This window comes from Camelus dromedarius, chromosome 15, assembly GCF_036321535.1.
Source record: "Camelus dromedarius isolate mCamDro1 chromosome 15, mCamDro1.pat, whole genome shotgun sequence".
NCBI classification, from domain to species: domain Eukaryota; kingdom Metazoa; phylum Chordata; class Mammalia; order Artiodactyla; family Camelidae; genus Camelus; species Camelus dromedarius.
Window position 1 is genome coordinate 25,200,030 of NC_087450.1, and position 18,470 is coordinate 25,218,499.

The window sequence follows — 18,470 nt, forward strand, 5'->3', positions numbered from 1 at the left end:
CTCTGAATGCTAACTCCACTCTAAATACTAATGGTCTTCTTTTCTTTTTTTCCTAAGGCCTAAGTCACCGTTACTGACAACACAGATTACAACTGAAGTTATTTCTAAATTCTGATAGCATTGTCAACTCCTGGACTGAATGTCTATTTCATAATTTGGCCAGCCCTCTTAATTTTCTCGAAAGCAAGGGGGGAACTGGGAAAAATAAGTTATATGCATAAATAAAATTCTTTGGAACTTGGTACCAAATGGTTCTGTTTAAAAGGATAAACTATTGGCCAAAATGGAGATTTCAGTAGCAATACTCTTAAGTATTTCACTTGAACAGAATCTTCTGGGTTTTCTGGCAATACGTGGAGGAAAGTACTAAGATCTTAATTACCCAGGTTGGGACACTGAAGGAGTACAGAGTTTAACTGGCTCTCTTTTGTACCTAGAATAGCAAACACTTAGGAATGCTACTTGATAACCCCTGAGACTAAAATTAAACCCATTTTATGAGTTCATTATTTTGGACTTTAGAAGAAAGAGATAGGTAGCTTATTGCTTACTAAAATTAGCTGTGTAACATAGCGTCATTGCTTTTCAAGATAATATACATTCAACACAGCATTAAATAGTGTCTGTGATTTCTTGGCTTGGTTATTTTATGTGAATGGGTAGTGTCTTTCTACTTTGCATTTGTTTCCTAGTAGTTATTCCCCTTGCTGGGTTCCCTCAGTAAATTCGTTAATACTTTCAGAGAGCTGAGAGAAGGAAAAAAAATGTGTAGTCGTTTTGTTTTACATTAAGTTAAAGTTGGTTTGATTTAAATTCTGTTAAAAAATGACTTGATTTACAAATTCTGTGTCTCAAAATACCAAACTGCACGACGCCAGTTGAATCTAGGAGGGAACGTATTAGCTGCAGCGCAGAGAGGCGCTAGGCAGGCGGACTTGGACGCCCCGGAATGAGGCGAGGTGGGCGGCGGGTCGGCCAGACGCGTAGGGAGGTCCAGACCCCACGAAGGCCTACGTGAAGCCGCCGTCCAGCCCTGTTCGCGGCCGCCACGGGTGGCTGTGCGCCATCCGTGCCCCTACCTGTGCTCTCCTCTCCACCCAGCCCGCTCGCCCCCTCTTCCTCCGTCTGTCAGCTCTTGTCAGCCTCAGGGAGCCCCCACTCCCCGAGCGGCAAGACGCCGCGCCTGAGAGACACCTCGCGCGGCGCGGAGGACGACACCGGGCGGCGGGAGCGGCGGGGCACGAGGGCACGGGGAGGCCCGCGAGGCGGCGGGGGCAGGCGGGGCGCGGAGCCGGAGTGTCCGGCCAAGGGGGCGGCGCCCTCCACGGCTCCGTGACTGCGCCTCCGCGCCCCCGGCTCGCCGCGGCTCCCAGGATGCGCGGAGGCGGCGGCGATGGCGATGATGCCTCGAGCCCTGCATCATCCCCGGCGGCGGGCGGAGCTGGGGTCCCGGCTGCGAGATGGTGGAGGAGGGGCGGCGCTACGGCCACCAGGCAGGTGAGAGGCCTCGGGCCCCTAGAGGAGGACCACCCCGCGGGGACCGGGAGGGCCGGGCCACGAGAATCCGGAGGGCGAGCGAGAAGGCGGCTGCGCGGGTCTAGGCCCGGCCGCCTCGCACCTGCGGCCCTGCGCCCCTGTGGCCCTGCGCCCCTGCGCCCCTGGCGCGGCCTGCGGGGAAGCCATGTCGCCCCTGCCCTGCCGGCTTCGGGGCTCCCCCGGGCCTGTGGCACCCCTCCCCCACCGCCCATGCTCTGGCTGAGCCCTCCTCACCCTGGCGACCCTTTTCGGAATCTTTTACAAGATTCCCTGGACCCGGCTAGGCCCTCCTTACCTAACCTTACCCAGCCCAGGGAGCGCCTATCCCTCGCCAACCCCTGACGGAGGTCGACAGTCCCTCCCAGCAGCCTCCCACTACATCCTCAGACTGGGGGTTCTCCGCAGCCGCCCCATCTCCCTCATCCACTGACCCTACCCTACCTCATCAGCTGCACCGGGTTTCAGTATGTAGTTCAGCTGCGGCGAAAGAGCATGATCTCTGAAATCAGATAAATCTGGCTTGAATCTTAGTGACCTTGGATAAGTCATTTAACTTCCCTGGGGTTTTTCCTGATTAATACAAATTCAGTGCGAATAACAATATTACAAAACCTTGTTCTCTTTTGAGGGTTAGACTCTGAAAATGCCTGCCCTCAAGGAATTGAAGGCATTGTGAGGTTTAAAAAAAAATTAGTTGGAAGAGTCCAGGTCGTGAGTTGACTTGTAAAAGTTCGTAGAAAATGTTTTAATATGTACTAAAATATTAAGACAGCACACTATCAGAGGCGTTTCACACATCGGAATGAGGCATCACTGCTGTACAGTAAATTTTCACTTAATATTCCTTGCTTACTAGTTAGGATCTCTCCTCTTTAGTTGTAACAAAATGCATATGATATAAATTCATTCTATTTTACTGTGGCTAATAAGCCTTAAGACTGGAGTTGCAACTTAAAATTTTTCTGATTTTATTACCTTAATCACATCTTCCAGCAACTATTTATGGTCCTAGAGATAAAGAGTATCTTGTATGCTTGCATTGAAACCAATGTTGGGAACCTTTATTTAACATTTAGGAGTAAGTAGTGAATAGGTATTCATTTACCCGCCCTCCCCAAATCACTGAGTTTTATAGTTCTGCCATCATAGCTTTGTCCCAAATTGTCATCTCAGCCTCCTCTTTCTCAGAAATAATACCTGGGTTTACTTTCTCTCCATTTTCTTATTGTTTCCAAAGTTTCTCTGCCAAAACGTTTACTTCTGTTCTGTCTTCTGCTTTTTCTTCCCATTCTCTGATTCCTTCCTTTTTCCCTAATTATCCCAATCAGAATGATTTATAGTTACTTTATACCAAAACCATAATTATCAACCCTGCCAAAAAGGGTACACAGTAGTATGTATACGTATATCTGCATTCAAATTTTGGGCTCCAGGAACTTTGAGTTGGGAAGTGATTGCAATCCTACTTCATAGGATTATAATGACAGTGAAATAAAGTTTGATAGTATATGTGAAACTTCTAGTAGAAGTGCCAGGTAGATACACAATAACCACCCAATGAATTATAGCAGCTGTAACTCTTTTCTGACCTGGGGTTCCCTGCCTTGATTGCTGTTCTGTTTAGCACGGTGGAGTGTGGGCTTTAGAGAGCAACTGCTTAGGTTCAAATCCATGCTCTACGCCTTTAAGAGAGGGGCTCACTATCCTCATCTGCAAAATGGAGGTTAATTATACTATCTCATGGTTGTTGTAAGAATTCAGTAAGTTTAAAGTGTGGAACATTGAGTGCATGGCATATCATAATCACTGAGTAATGTTAACATAATGATACTGATCATTATATTCCTGACCTAGAATTCTCCTTTTTCTTAATCTATTGAAAAATTTTAAATTAATTGAAAAATTATAACGGACAGGAAGTGAAAGTTGTCCCTCAGCTCCTCCAAATCTTTTTTTCCCCCTCCTGCCTCTTATCCTTGACTAATGTTGGTGCCTCACATTCCATTTTCCCCTTGACAACTCCCTTTCCATATATCTCCCAGCCTGGGGTCTTCATAAATTCCATCACCCATGTCTTCATTATTACCCGCTTACTCAATATTTCTCTTAGCATCCTAATTCCAGATTTCATCCTTTTAATTTCCCCAGACCAAATTCCTGCTTTCCTCTTCACCCCTGTTCATCTCCCTACTTACAAAGAGGGAGCCCTTCAGGGTCAGGGGAATTTGGTACAAATAATATTATCACCTTTCTGCCCTTCCTGTGTCCACAAATTGGATTTTCTCTCTTACTTCTTTTTTCATCGGTTAACCAGAATCCTCCAATTAACAATTAGAAAAGCAAACAGTAAAAGTGTTTTTTTCCCCCACTACGTAGGTATCAAAAAGGGTTCAGAAATGGGTACACAGTCTTTAAGTGAAAACAAAAAGCTATCCATTATTACTGTTTTTTAATTCTAATCATCAAGAAACAGAAGATCAGGATTTAATTTTTCTCTCATAGAACTTTTATAAGGAAAGTACAGAAAAGTTCGTCTCACTTCCCAGTGGAGAAATTCATGATATTGTCATGATCTGTTCTGTTTGACCTCTGAGAATGTGGAAGAGGTTATCTTCTTCCTTCAGGAAGGATACCAGTTAGTTACATGGATCTCCCCAGGACTGGAATTTGTCTGATCCTCTCTGGCACAGCTGTACTTGTTATTGAATGCTGAGAGACTTCTATATTGGGTGGTCCATAGCTCCTGCTTGGCGCTCCCGGTAATCCCTCACTGACCTGGCCCCTTCCTCTTCACCCCATGATCCAGCAACTAAAGGGTTAACCCCTGGCACAGCTGGAGGCCTCTGAGACCCAGGTGGAGTTAGTGGTTAAATATTCTGAACATCACCCCTGGACCTCCCCAATGCCACTGGTTATTCCTAAAATGCTGGATTAAAGCAAATTCTTTTTGGTTGCCCAGAGCATTGCACCAGTCTCCCAGGAACAACTTAAGCTGGACCACCGGAAGCATCTTTGGGAGCAGGGTAGGCACCAGGCTACACAGGGCTTTGGGATTTGGAACAAAAGATTGTGTGAGTGTACTACGTCAAATATCGCAAAATGGAGGGGAAGAAAAGGTTAAGAAAGAAAGGAGCAAGAAGAAAAAAGTTACTCTTTGAAAACACAGGCTGAGTCTTATCTTTGCAGCCACAGTGCATAGCATAAAGCTGTCATATAGTGCACATGAGAGATGTGAGCCAGGTGAATGAATGCATGACTGAGTGCATACCTCTTGCCTCATGAAGATATTCCTGCTGGGATAATGACGACTCACATTTATACAGAGAGTTTACAAAGTGGTGCTTTGTACCTTGTGAATCTCAAATATAATTCTGACACTCTTCATTACTTCTATGTTTTCCCTCTCAAAGGTAGTCCTATACAAAGTTCTTTTCCAAAGCAAAGTATGGACTTGGCCAAGAAATCAGAAGCAGGGAGAAGAAAATATAAATACTGGAAAACAAAGGATTCTTCCTAGGGAAAAAAATGGGATTTGTTAGTGATTTGTGAGAGTTCTACAAAGGGCCACAGCATCCGCCAATGATACCCTCTTGCTCATATGTCAAGCACATGCTATTTCTTGCCTCAATCCTGCTGCAAAGGCCTACTCCCCTTCTCCCCGCCTGTCCATCCCCCACTGCCTTCCGCTCACCTTTCACCCAGCGAGCTCCTCCTCACCCCTCAGCCTCTCTCAGGTCCATGCTGGGCTGGATTACATTCAGCCTCTCTCCCTTCCGCAGTGCCCTGTTGTCAGCCGATTTGCTGCATTAGGCTGCCGTTACATCGTGAGGTTGATCTCCTCCAACTGGATTGTGATCTCTTGGTGGAGAAGTTATGTTCCTGTGTCTCCAGTGTCCGCCACCAGGGTGTTTCTGTACATCTGTACACCTACCCTTCAGTCACAATCTCAAGGGGTGACACCCAGGAATCTGCCTTTTTAACCCTCTCTCCAGGCGATGCTTAAACTAGCTTGAAACCACTGTGTCATAAAAGCTAAAACTAGCTGTATGAATGTATTCTGAGGTGTCTGTGTCTTTTCTGTGTTGGGCTTTGAGAGGAGAAATGCTTTCCAGGCACAGGGTCAGAGCTGAAAAATCCTAGAGCTTTTGTAAAAGCTCCTGAGACCAGTCTGCTTTCTCCATTAATTCCTTTCTGTTTCTGGGTGTGCATTTTTGTGTGCAGGCTTTTCTGCCTTGGGCCTCCTTTGTCAGATATCGCTCATCTGTGAGTTGAGGCCCTGACTCCCTTCCCACAGAAGGAAGAGTCATCTCTCTGAAGATGAACTCAACAGACCACCTCCAGGATGCTCCCAACAGCACCCTGCTACATGTGCCTCACTCCCAGGGAGGAAACAGCACTGCTCTGCAGGAGGACCTCCAGGACCTCATCCACACGGCCACCTTGGTGACCTGTACCTTTCTACTCGCAGTCATCTTCTGCCTGGGCTCCTACGGCAACTTCATTGTCTTCTTGTCCTTCTTTGATCCAGCCTTTAGGAAATTCAGAACCAACTTTGATTTCATGATCCTGAACCTGTCCTTCTGTGACCTCTTCATTTGTGGCGTGACGGCCCCCATGTTCACTTTCGTGTTGTTCTTCAGCTCAGCCAGGAGCATCCCAGACGCTTTCTGCTTCACCTTTCATCTCACCAGCTCTGGCTTCATCATCATGTCCCTCAAGACAGTGGCGGTGATCGCCCTGCACCGGCTCCGCATGGTGCTGGGCAAGCAGCCGAATCGCTCGGCCTTCTTTCCCTGCACCCTGCTCCTCACTCTGCTTCTCTGGGCCACCAGTTTCACCCTTGCCACCTTGGCCACCCTAAAAACCAGCAAGTCGCACCTCTGCCTTCCCATGTCCAGTCTGATTGCCGGAGAAGGGAAAGCCATCCTGTCTCTCTACGTGGTCGACTTCACCTTCTGTGTGGCTGTGGTCTCTGTCTCTTACATCATGATTGCTCAGACCCTGCGGAAAAATGCTCAAGTCAGAAAGTGCCCCCCCGTGATCACAGTGGATGCTTCCAGACACCAGCCTTTCATGGGGGCCCCGGCGAAGGGAGGTGGAGACCCCATCCAGTGCGCCATGCCGGCTCTGTACAGGAACCAGAATTACAACAAACTGCAGCACGTTCAGACCCACGGATACACCAAGAGTCCCAACCAGCTGCCAACCCCTGCAGCCAGCCGGCTGCAGCTGGTGTCAGCTGTCAATCTCTCCACGGCTAAGGATTCTAAGGCGGTGGTCACCTGTGTGGTCATCGTGCTGTCGGTCCTGGTGTGCTGTCTTCCGCTGGGGATTTCCTTGGTGCAGGTGGTTCTCTCGAGCAACGGGAGCTTCATCCTTTACCAGTTTGAACTCTTTGGATTCACTCTTATATTTTTCAAGTCAGGATTAAACCCTTTTATATATTCTCGAAACAGTGCAGGGCTGAGAAGGAAAGTTCTCTGGTGCCTCCGGTATGTAGGCCTGGGTGTTTTCTGCTGCAAACAGAAGACTCGACTTCGAGCCATGGGAAAAGGGAACCTCGAAGTCAACAGGAACAAATCCTCCCATCATGAGACAAACTCTGCCTACATGCTGTCTCCAAAGCCCCAGAAGAAATTTGTGGACCAGGCTTGTGGCCCAAGTCATTCGAAGGAAAGTGTGGTCAGTCCGAAGATGTCTGCTGGACATCAGCACTATGGTCAGAGCAGCTCAACCCCCATCAACACTCGGATCGAACCGTACTACAGTATCTACAACAGCAGCCCATCCCAGGAAGAGAGCATCCCGCATAACTTACAGCCGGTGAACGCCTTTGGATTTGCCAATTCATACATCGCCATGCATTATCACACCACCAATGATTTAATGCAAGAGTGTGACCGCACTTCAGCCAAGCAGATTCCAGTCCCCTCTGTGTAGCCCAGAGAGGCCAGAGAGTCTGACGTAAACTGCTTTTGTTTCTGATACAAATTGATTGTTTTTTAATTTTGTGAGAACAGTAGTAGATCAAAACTTAACGATTCACCCGAACAGTTGGCACTTAGGATTTTCTTTTGTCTGATGTGTTAGCATCTGTTGATTTGCTTTGTGTTTTCTTAACAATTTAATAATTGATGTAAAAGTTTATTATTTAGTTTCTTACCCGGATCTGTGCTCCAACCTTTTGTACTAAACCTTTAAATAGATGCCAGGGAATGATCATGCTACTGTATTAAAGCTGGGAATGAACTGATGATCATTTGAGTCAGTGTTCTGGATCTTCAAAGTAAATATGAGTTGGATTTTTTTTAAAGAATGTGAAGGTATTGTCTTTTCTGTGTTATTTTTATTGAATTGTAAATTTTGATTGAAGTGTTGAAATGGGGAACAATATGCTTTTTTTGGTAGCAGGCTTACTGGAACAAATATTACATTGTTAAAGCAGAAAATCAGAAATGTATTATCTAAAACTATCCTTACCAAAAGAACACAAGCATTAGGTACTTTCCTTGCATACGACAGTCAACCAAGAATAGAGTATTGTGATAATTACCATTTCTTGTTAGAGACATTATTACTTTGTGTCAATTAAGTAGCTATATAGTTCTTTTAAAAAGAAAGCAATTTTTGCTTGCTAAAAATGAATTGTTCTATTTTGGAATGATCTGATCCAAGAATCCTAGTGAAGAGGACTGCATCTGCAGCAGAGGGATGCTCTTCCTGGGAGAGTCATCTCACCAGGGTGCTGCTCTCTGGGAAGCGGGCTAGGCTCTTGTATGTGTGAGGTGGTCGTGGTTATTGCCTAAGAAGGCATAGGGATGAGATGGGGGTGCTTCGATTCAAGCTTTCCTTCTGTGTAAGAATGGTGGTTAACAACCTGACAAAGAGTACCTAAGTAACTATTTAGAAATAATTCTTTGGTCTTTGTTTATATATCACTATATTAGACAAGTTCTTAACATGACCTGTTGTTAGACTAATTGCGCTAATTCTCTCCCATTAATCTTAAACTGGAAATGGGCAGTAAGGCAAAACAAATGAAGTATTTGTACACCGAAAACTAATTTTATTATATACTCTGTGATTCCTAGGATAACAACTGTCAACTTATATTTTTATGTAAAAATATTTTCATTATAAGGTTAGCATTTGAACTCTGTACAGTTTTGGAACTGTAACTTTTAGACACGATGAGCATCAAGATACAAAAGCTATCTTTATAAATTGTTACATCCAAGAACTGTTTGCAAATTGGAAGGCCCTTTGTCCCTTTGGATGGAAGGTGTTCAATTTATAGCATCCTCTCCCAGGCTGTTCCCAAATCCAGAGGTCATGGGAGGCATGGAGAAGACAGGTGATACTCAACTAGAACCATGCTCAGCCTCATCTAATAACGCTTACCATCCCGTATCAACCAGTCATTTCTATTTCTGAGGTTTAAGTATGAGATAGGGGTTTTATTTTGTTTTTAAATTCACCTTTTAGGACTCTCGTCTTACCTTCCTTCTCTCCCTTTCGTCCTTTATTTTTGCTATTCAATTTTATAACAGAAAAGAACATATCCACTCTCTCATTTTTTTTTTGTAATTGAATGCTATTTTTGGAAGTCACTATGACCTATTTCAATTGTGCTTTTATATTTTTAATACAACACTTTTCATTTATTAATATTCCCATGAGATAGGTTAGTGTATTACCTCTTTTTAATGAAGAATTCAGAAATCTAATATTCTCTCCCAAGATCATTTGAAGACTTGAGGTAAATCAGGAACTAGACTTTTGTCTAAATTCAGAACCTGGTGTTTATTTCAATAAGCCAAACAGCTTCATAAGTAATAATATTAATCAAGAAGATATTTCACACTTTTTAAGGCCTATCTCTCTTTTTTGGCCAGGCATTTTAAATGTGACTCAATAAAATATTTTTTTAAAAAGTAGTTTCTACTTGTAAAATTAACAATGACAGGTTTCCTGTGTGACCTTCACATTTGAGACGACTTGCCCCATCTTTGGGAGCTAAAAGTTACAGCATAAAGAAAACTAAGCATGTGCATATGACGTACTGAGTCTCTTTATGCTCATCAAGAAATTATTAACTTGCATGACATGTACAGTGGGCTAGATTATTCACCTTCCTCTGTATTTGTCTCTGTCTCTCTGTCTGTGTATGGATATATGTAGATGTGGAGACTGAGGCAGATATGTATTACTTGTCTCTTCATAAGTGATATATGTCTCTCTATACCGATATCTATATGGAGGTAAAACTATAGATAGACATATGTAACTTCTCCATAAGGGCTAAAATGAGAACTTTTATAAAAGTATTGAGAATTCAGTTGACTTTGACTAATTAGCAGGGTATATTAATTAGTTCTATTGATGCTTTACTGTGATGCAAAATATGTGATGTATTCAGACATTTTATAATTGTTCTGATGTTAACCGTTAGGTCAGATTTTTATTTCTGACGCTTTTAATGTTCTTTTAAACTAATGTTTGGAAAATAAAAATACTGAAAATCCTAACATTTCTGAACATGAGACTGCAGTACTCTTAATTTCCTGTCCAATCATTTAAAAACCATCAGAGAATAGCCAGTGTTGAAGCTGGGAGAGAGTAATTTTCCTTGAAAGATGAAATAACTTGTTTGCCCACATTTTGTAGCAGGCAGTAAGGCTCAGAATAACCAAGAATAAGTAGCTCCAAAGGTTAAATATTTACTAAACAAAGTTTCTCACCCAGCGGGAAAAGTCCGGACTAAACATTTAAAAAACATCCTTAAAATGAAATGAATCTGGAAGAAGATATGGAATTCTGGATATTTCAGTTTATCTGTTAATCAGGGTTTGGTTCTAAGAATCAGAAAGCATTAATTTAAGCAGGAAAGGATTGAATACAGGAGATTAGATGGCTACTAACTCATTAGAATGTCAAGGCTCCGTGATGCCGGGTCTCCAGGGAGGAGTCCACAGGAAGCACCCTCAGCCTGAGCAGCCAGCTGAGCTGCTCCTCCAGCCAGCAAGGTCCGAAGCTGGGACGCCTCCGGGGACTCTGTCTGACTTCTAGGATACCTGTAGAAGTAGACATCCAGAGATCAGGAGGCCACTGCCCTGCCACTGCCTCCACAACGAGCCCTCGTGACACCTCCAGAGCTAAGCGACCGGAACATCAAAGCCCTGCTGCAGAAAGCATTTGGCGCTGGGCATGTAGTTGGCAGAACCCAATTTGCATTTATAACCCTAGCTTCTGGGAATCTGGTAAAGAACAGATACTGAGTTCCAGTCCACCCTGTCCACAGTGGGTCTTCTTCCTGGTACTCAGCATTTACAGCCACTCCTTCAGCCATGTGTCCAAGCAACAGCAACAGCCCCACTGTCCCACTTGAAATAATGCAGCTTCTCTCATTTAAACAAAAACCTGCCTCCTCTCCTCCAGAGGAAAGATGCAAAGTCCTGTCAACTACTCTGCTTATTTCTCGGTGGTGTCTTCTAGTTCAGTCAAAAATCTCAACTTGATATTCTGTAACCTAAGGATGAAATTTTAGAGTTTACCACCAGCAAATACATCTTATAGGAAGTCACAGGGAAAACAGGGCAAGAACAGGAAATTGGTTGAAATATTTCATAAGGAAGAAAATATAGGAGCTAATAGAGACCCTACTTGCCTCTGATTAGGAGGCTGTGGTTGGTATTTTGTAACTTCCTTCCACCACTCTTTTATTTCCTTTATTTTTCAAACTAGATTTTCTGTTTATTGTTGAGGAATAGGAATACAATAGCTTATGTAAACTTTATGCCATTTTTATATTTAACCATTTTGCTAAACTCTCTCATTTCTGATAATGTATCTAAAGAATATTTTGGGTTTCTATGTAGACAGCAATGTCATCTGCAAATAATAGTGGTTTTGTTTCTTCCTTTGTAAGCCTTACACCTTCTCTTTTTCCTGTCTTCCAGGGTTGGCTAAAATTTGGTATAATATTAAAATGAAGTTTTATTAGCAGACATTATTATTATTATTATACCCTCACCCCCCTCATTTCCTTTATTATTTATTTATGCTTTCTCCTTTCAGCTTTTCTTGGTGCATCTTACCAAATAGTGACAATGTTATCAGTCTTTCTGAAGAACCAACTCTTGCCTTTATTGATCCCTCGTATAGTATTTTTGTTTTCTTTCACTAATTTCTAGTCAAATTATTTCCTTCTTTCTACTTCCTTGGGGTTCTATTTTTTCTAACTTTTTTTTTAAGGTTTTTTTTTTTTTTTTTTTTGTAGTAAGGGGAGATAATTAGGTTTATTTATTTATTTTTAATGGAGGTACTGGGGATTAAATCCAGGACCTCATGCATGCTAGGCGTGCACTCTATCACTGAGCTATACCCTCCCCACTCTGACTCCTTAGGTTTGATACTTAGCTCATTAATTTTCAGTTTTTCTCTTTTCTAATGTAAGCATGTTAAGTCATTAAAGTCTACGAATTTCCCTTGAAGAGAAGCTTTGCCTCCAACCCACAGATTTTGATATGCATTTGTATTAGCTGAAGCTGAGTTGTGCTGTGATAACTAGCAATTTCAACCCAATTTCTGTGGCACCACAACAAAAACCTATTTCTTACATGTTGACCGTGGCTCTACTCCATCCTAGGATCCAGGCTGAAGAAGCAGTTACCTGCACCATGCCAATCTCTGGCAGAAGGAATACAGTAGGGACTCGTAGAGACTTCTGCTCAGAGGCAGCACACATCACACCACTCACGTTGCACTGGCCAAAGCAAGTCAGATGGCCAAGCATGATGTCAAGATTTCAGAAATACAAATCTAACAGGTTGGGGCACTGTGAGATCATGACAATGAGCTGGACTATATAATTCTTTCACAGGGTAGAGCAGAAACTATTTGGAATAGTAAGACAATTTACTGCTGTATTATTTTTATGATCATTTTGTTCTAAGTATTTTCTAATTTGCATTACTGTTTTTTCTTTGGACTCACAAGTTATTTAGAAGTGATTCTCTTAACTTCCCAAAATTATATTTCAATGATTGATTTTTTAACTTAATAGCATTGTGGCAAGTGAGATTTATACAGCTCCAACCCTTGAAAATTTATTTGAGATTTGCTTTATGCTCCCATATATGGACAGTTTGTGTCAGTGATTTGAGTATACTTGAAAAGAATATGTATTTTCTTATTGTTGGGTAAAATTTCTCCAAAGATCCATTAGTTTGAGTCTATTGATTGTGTAGTTCAAATCTATATTCTTACTGATTTTCTTTTTTGTTTGTTTGTTTGCTTAGTCCTGAGGAGAGACAGTAGCAGAAATGCTTATACATACATAGAAAGTATTCTGCTGGCACGTGGTGTGCATGGGTTCCCTGCAGAACAGTGTACAGAGGGAAGAGAGAACTTGTTACTTGCTGGGTTGTTAAAGTAGAAGTCAGGAGAGTTTCTATGGGAGTAGAATTATTAAAATATTATTAGATAATTCTTATTTTAAGAATTCAATAAAGAAGATTGTTGATATTACTCCAAATTACTTCTGAAGCTTATTACTATTTAAACATGCATTTGTACACAGTTGTTATCAGAATGTCCATGTTTTAGCCTCTGTTTTTTTCTGTTGAAATGATAACATCATCAAAATTTGAAGAGCAGATTCATTTTATGAATACTATTGAAAGTACTCCCAAACCTATATCTGTTCAAGGAAAGTGATGTAGAGGAAAATTGCCTCAAGGCAACCTAGCAAATAAGAAAGAGCTGCAAATAGAGTGTTTCCTTACAGATTGCATTTACAGCAGTTTTTTTAGGAGTCAAAACTGAATTGGCAATAGGAGTGTATCTCTAGGTAGTAGGTTTAAATTTAGAAACTCATCTAGTTGACCTAGAGAGTTAGTCTAGACAAGAGAATTTGTATCCTGCTTTGGGAATATTGTTAACCTTATCTGATTAATCATCAGTTATCCACCTTTCTCTTAGGTGATAAAAGAGAGCTCCACGATACTACAACATGCTGACATCCATTCTACAAGTTTTGACTGTGAAAATGCACACATGCCGATAATAGCAACAGCCATTGGGCTTACATGATGGTAAGATATACCAACTGCAGAGAGGTTACAATGTGAAAAAAAATGCCTGTCTTAGAATTGGTGATATATGGCATTTAGTATAAGATAGGGGAAAACAGAAAATTACGGTCTCTTGGTAAATAATCTAAGGATCCTTCTTTGAAACTAATACTTTGAATAGTTCTTGGTTAGCAATCCTTTACATCCATGAGCAAGGCCTCATAAGGTTCCGGGTGGGAATTATTTTGTAAAGTGGGAAGAGGGCAGTAATGAAAAGGCAGTGACTTTTCAGAGAAAAAGCAGCATGAGGTCCTAAAGAGGAAGGCATAGTAGCTTCTCAAACAGCTCAGTCTTAGGGACCTGAAAACGAGCATCTATAAACCGGGTCCCTTTTTTCATGCTCAATACACCCTGGTGGGAAGCGCTCTGCCTTAGGCCACCAGTAGCCGTCCTTGGGTGCTGGCCAGCTCAGGTCCCCACCGGATCTGACTTTGGATTTCAGCTCATTCTTAAATAATTCTCCAGAATCTAGCCAGGCTAGGTTACGGAGCCTTCCTTTGAAGGCCATCCTCTTCATTCACAGCTTAGTGGCAACAATACACAGAAACTTGTGGGATTTTTGACTCCCAGAGACAGGCTTTTTCTCTCTTATTCACTTAAAGGAGTTGTTGTTTTTCTTCTCCTTTAATGAAAGAGGCCCACAGTCCCCTAAAAGGCAGGCAGCTGGAGGGGGTGGCGGGGGAAGGCTCCCCTCCTTCAGGGATCCAGGCTTTAGAGAGGCCAGGCCGAGACTGAGCTTCAAACCGGGGTCAAAGCAGCTGAGCTCCCGCACGGGGCGGACTCTGCCTGGGAAGACGCCTGGGCACATGCTGCGGTGTGTACCTGTTAGCAACACCCGCCTGCCCGTGTGTGATGAGGCACAGGTGAGCCAGAAGTCCCTCCCAGGAGTGAAGACACGATGACCTCTTGAAGCCAGATGAGGTAGTTTTTGAGGGGATGGAGTAGGGAAAGGAGGAGCAGAAAGATAGGAAAATAGCTCCCTATTTCCTCCCACGTTCCCAAACACGGATCTGTAAGTTGGGAAGCAGGGGCTGGCAGCCACTGTGATACTCAATCTTTCAATACTGCTTAAATGCTAATGACACTCAATTTTCTCTCTCTGGTCCTAACCTCTCCCTGAACTCCCTGCTGGTCTATGCAGTTCAACATCTCCACTGGGATATCTAATAGACATCTTAAATTTTAACATGTACAAAACTGACTTTTTTTTAAAAACATTTTTTATTGATTTATAATCATTGTACAATGTTGTGTCAAATTCCAGTGTAGAGCACAATTTTTCAGTTATACATGAACATATATATATATTCGTTGTCACATTTTTTTCTCTGTGAGCTACCATAGATCTTGTGTATATTTCCCTGTGCTATACAGTATAATCTTGTTTATCTATTCTACATTTTGAAATCCCAGTCTATCCCTTCCCACCCCCGTCCCCCTGGCAACCACAAGTTTGTATTCTATGTCTGTGAGTCTGTTTCTGCCTGCTTCCCACTGAACTTGTGCCTCCTGCCGCTTCACATTCTCAGTAAGCGGCACTGCAGTTCCCAGCTGCCCAGTTCAGTCAGGTCCACTCTTTTTGGGCTCTTGCATACTGCATCTCATCTACTTGAAAATATACTCTGAATCAAACTGTTTCTCACCTCTCCCATCCCCGTCCCTTCCAGCCCACGCTCCCATCATCTCTCACCTGGGCTATTAAACCAGCCTCATAACCATTCTCCACCTTCCAGTCTTTCTCTCCCATTGTCTCCCCTCTGTGTGACTGTGACCTTTAAAGTAAATCCTGTTTGTCCTTCTCCTGCTTAAAGCCTTTCCATCCCACTTAGAACAAAATCAGAAGCCCTTGCCATGGCCTGCTCGACCCTAGTGGGCTGCTCCCTGGTTTCCTCTGTCCCCATTTCCTTTCCTTTGTACTCTGCCTAATGTGTTGGGGCTACACGGGCTTTCTGGCTGATTCTCACATGCCTGCATTCTGTCCCCATGTCAGGGAGTCAGTTCCCCCAGGAATGCTTCAGCACGAATGGTCTTCCCCAGGGGCCTTTCCTAGCTGCCATATTCAGCGTAACTGTCCACCCCATCACCATCTGTCCTTCTGCCATGCTTTATTTTCTTCATGGTTCTTAGCATTACCCAACATTGTACTACTGGACTAGTCTGCTCAGGCTGCCATAACAGAAGACCACAGACTAGGTGACCTAAATAACAGAAATTAATTTTCTCACAACTTTGGAGGCTGGAAGTCCAAGACTGAGGTCGCACAAGATTGGTTTTGTGTGAGGCCTCTTTTCCTGGCTTGTGGAAGGCTGCCTCCGCGTTGTGTCTTCACATGGCCCCTTTTCTGTGCATGCATGGAGGGAGAGGGTGGGGCTCTCTGGTCTCTTCCCCTCCTTATAAGGACACCAGCTCCACCCTTATGGCCTCATTAAACTAGATTACCTCTTTAAAGGACTTACCTCCAAATACAGTCACATTGGGGGTTAGAGCTTCAGATGTGAGTTTGGGGGAGTGTTGGCACAATTCAGTTCGTAATAGTTACATATAACTGTTTACTGGTTGTCTCCCCACTAGAATAAAGCTCTAATAGGGCATAAACTTTGGTTTGTTCAACATCATGTCCCTAGTACCTATCAGTCCTTGGCCCTGGTAGGCTTTCAGTGATGACTGCTGAATAAATGAATCATACAATAAGTGAGTGAATGGCTAAAGCCTGGAAGTGATGTCAACCCAAATCTCTGGCTGGCTGGGTTACAATTGCCCCGAGTTTGTTACTTTTTGTATCCCTCTCTATATTCCCAGGACAATTATCAGCAGGACTCTAATGAAAGGGGTACGGTCTTGATTTAGGAGAACTACAAGGCCTTGTTTCTGTTTACCCAGTTAGGGGACCAGCTCTGAGGGCATCTTTTGCCAGGGGACCACCCTGGCTGCTCAAGAGCTGCCAGACAACCTTCATCCATTCTCACTGGAATCCTATGCCTCATTATGCTGCCGAGAACACTGAGGATGAAAGCAAACTCTTCAGCAACCACACAGGAGTTAGAGGGGAAAAGAAGTAACTGGTTCTTGGAGGGAGAGAGGGGAGGATACAAGTTACTTTGAAGTAGATGACAGTTTGAATAAAGGTGCAGATTTAGTGAAATTTTGCTTTCCGTGAGAAATAATTAACAGGCAATCTGTTTAGGTCCAATGCCTCAGAGGTTAATTTTACCAAAGTGAAAATATCCCTTCCTTGTTTAGGGGCAAATGGGTGAATTTTCCCTCCTCTACCCCAGTAAAGAGGTAATTCTGATTTAAAAAAAATACACTTAGCTGGTTCTAAGATAAGTTCAGTTTGTTTCTCTGAGTTCCATTAATGTGAAGGTTTGCCCTTTTGACCCTTTCCCCAGCCTTCAGCTGCCAGTAGCATGCTGATGAGGGGGAGCTCTTTCAATTGTGGGAACCTTGATTTTCTTGCAAAGCCTGATGTTTTGCAAAATGTACCTTGTTCAGATGCCAGCTAGGCCTTAAAAAGTGGAGCAGTTCACAAAGAGTGCTTTATGCCTGTCTCCTGGGGCTGTGGCACTAGGCTAGGTTTCGTAACCTGTGTAAAATGCTTCAGGTTCAGTTCGTTTCATATCTGACATTAGCAAGAGCTTACAAAAGCTTCTCGCTTGTCTGATTGGCTTTAGCAACAAAATATGTCAAAGAAATTGTAAGAACTGATTTTATTAATATTATTCTGAGGAAATATATGACTGGGAATTGTGTTCTTCACAGAGAACCATAATGTTAGACACTTTCTCTGATGAGTTCAGAGGACTACAGAATTGGAGTGTTTTCGGATCGTGGAGCTGGAGATTGAAAATTTAATTCTTATTGTTTGTTGGGCTTTTTTTGTTTGTTTGTTTTTATTTTGGGGGGGTAATTAGGTTTATTTACTTATTTATTTAATACAGGTACTGGGGATTGAACCCAGGACCTTGTGCATGCTAAGCATGCACTCTACCACTGAGCTATACCCTCTCCCACCAAATTTAATACTTTTCTTAACCTTTGAGATCAGGGACTTGACTTCAATCACTGCCTATAAGTGGGGGAAATAAAACACAATATGGAGACATAGACACTGTACTCCTATTAGGAAGGAGAAGCAACATATGGAACCAGGGGAAAGCAATGTAAGGCAACAAAAAAATAATGAATGAAAGGAATCCAGATGGAACAAATCGACCATTCTACTCCCTTTTCTTTCCCAACCATTGTAAAACTGAGGAAAATGTCTTTTCCTCTAAGCACAAAACACTGAAAAATAAGGACTGGTAGGAAACCTGTGGGAATTGGAGTAGTTGGGGAAGATTTTATAAGGTGTGTGTAAGAGAGGGTGAAGGTTCAGTCATTTATTCAGCAAATATTTGTTGAGTGTCAGTTTTACACAAGGTCTGAGGAGAAACAAAAATAAGGTATATTCTTTACTCCAATAAATAAAAGATATAAAGGGATTATTTTTATCATTTAAATCATAAATACAATCTAGATCTAGATGAATTGCCTCTGCACTTGGCATTGTTTACCATCACAAGAAGATTATCGAAGAAGGTAGGGTTTGGGGGTGGGGATGGGGGTATAGCTCAGTGGTGGAACAGGTACACACGTGCTTAGTGTGCACAAGGCCTTGGGTTCAGTCCCCAGTACCTCAATTAAAAAAAAAAAGTAGGGTTTGATGGCATTTAACTAAGCCCAAATTTCCAAGGTGACACACTAATCTTACTAGTGAACTTTCATTTGCCAGATTTGTGGGTTGCATTAGTTTAAGAAAAG

The 18,470-nt window shown here is 42.8% G+C and overlaps 1 protein-coding gene across 1 annotated transcript; it reads left to right on the forward strand.

The window, feature by feature from the left end:
• The first annotated feature begins 1,276 nt into the window (after nucleotides 1-1,276).
• Nucleotides 1,277-10,079, forward strand: GPR75 (G protein-coupled receptor 75). The gene is made up of 2 exons (XM_031467024.2): nucleotides 1,277-1,497; nucleotides 5,758-10,079. Exon 2 carries the CDS (start codon nucleotides 5,854-5,856, stop codon nucleotides 7,474-7,476), a length of 1,623 nt encoding a protein of 540 aa, XP_031322884.1. The 5' UTR covers nucleotides 1,277-1,497; nucleotides 5,758-5,853; the 3' UTR covers nucleotides 7,477-10,079.
• The last annotated feature ends 8,391 nt before the right edge of the window (nucleotides 10,080-18,470 follow it).

Bases quoted from the DNA above. Each gene is read 5' to 3' on its own strand.
- GPR75 (XM_031467024.2), top strand. From the start codon at position 5,854: ATGAACTCAACAGACCACCTCCAGGATGCTCCCAACAGCACCCTGCTA.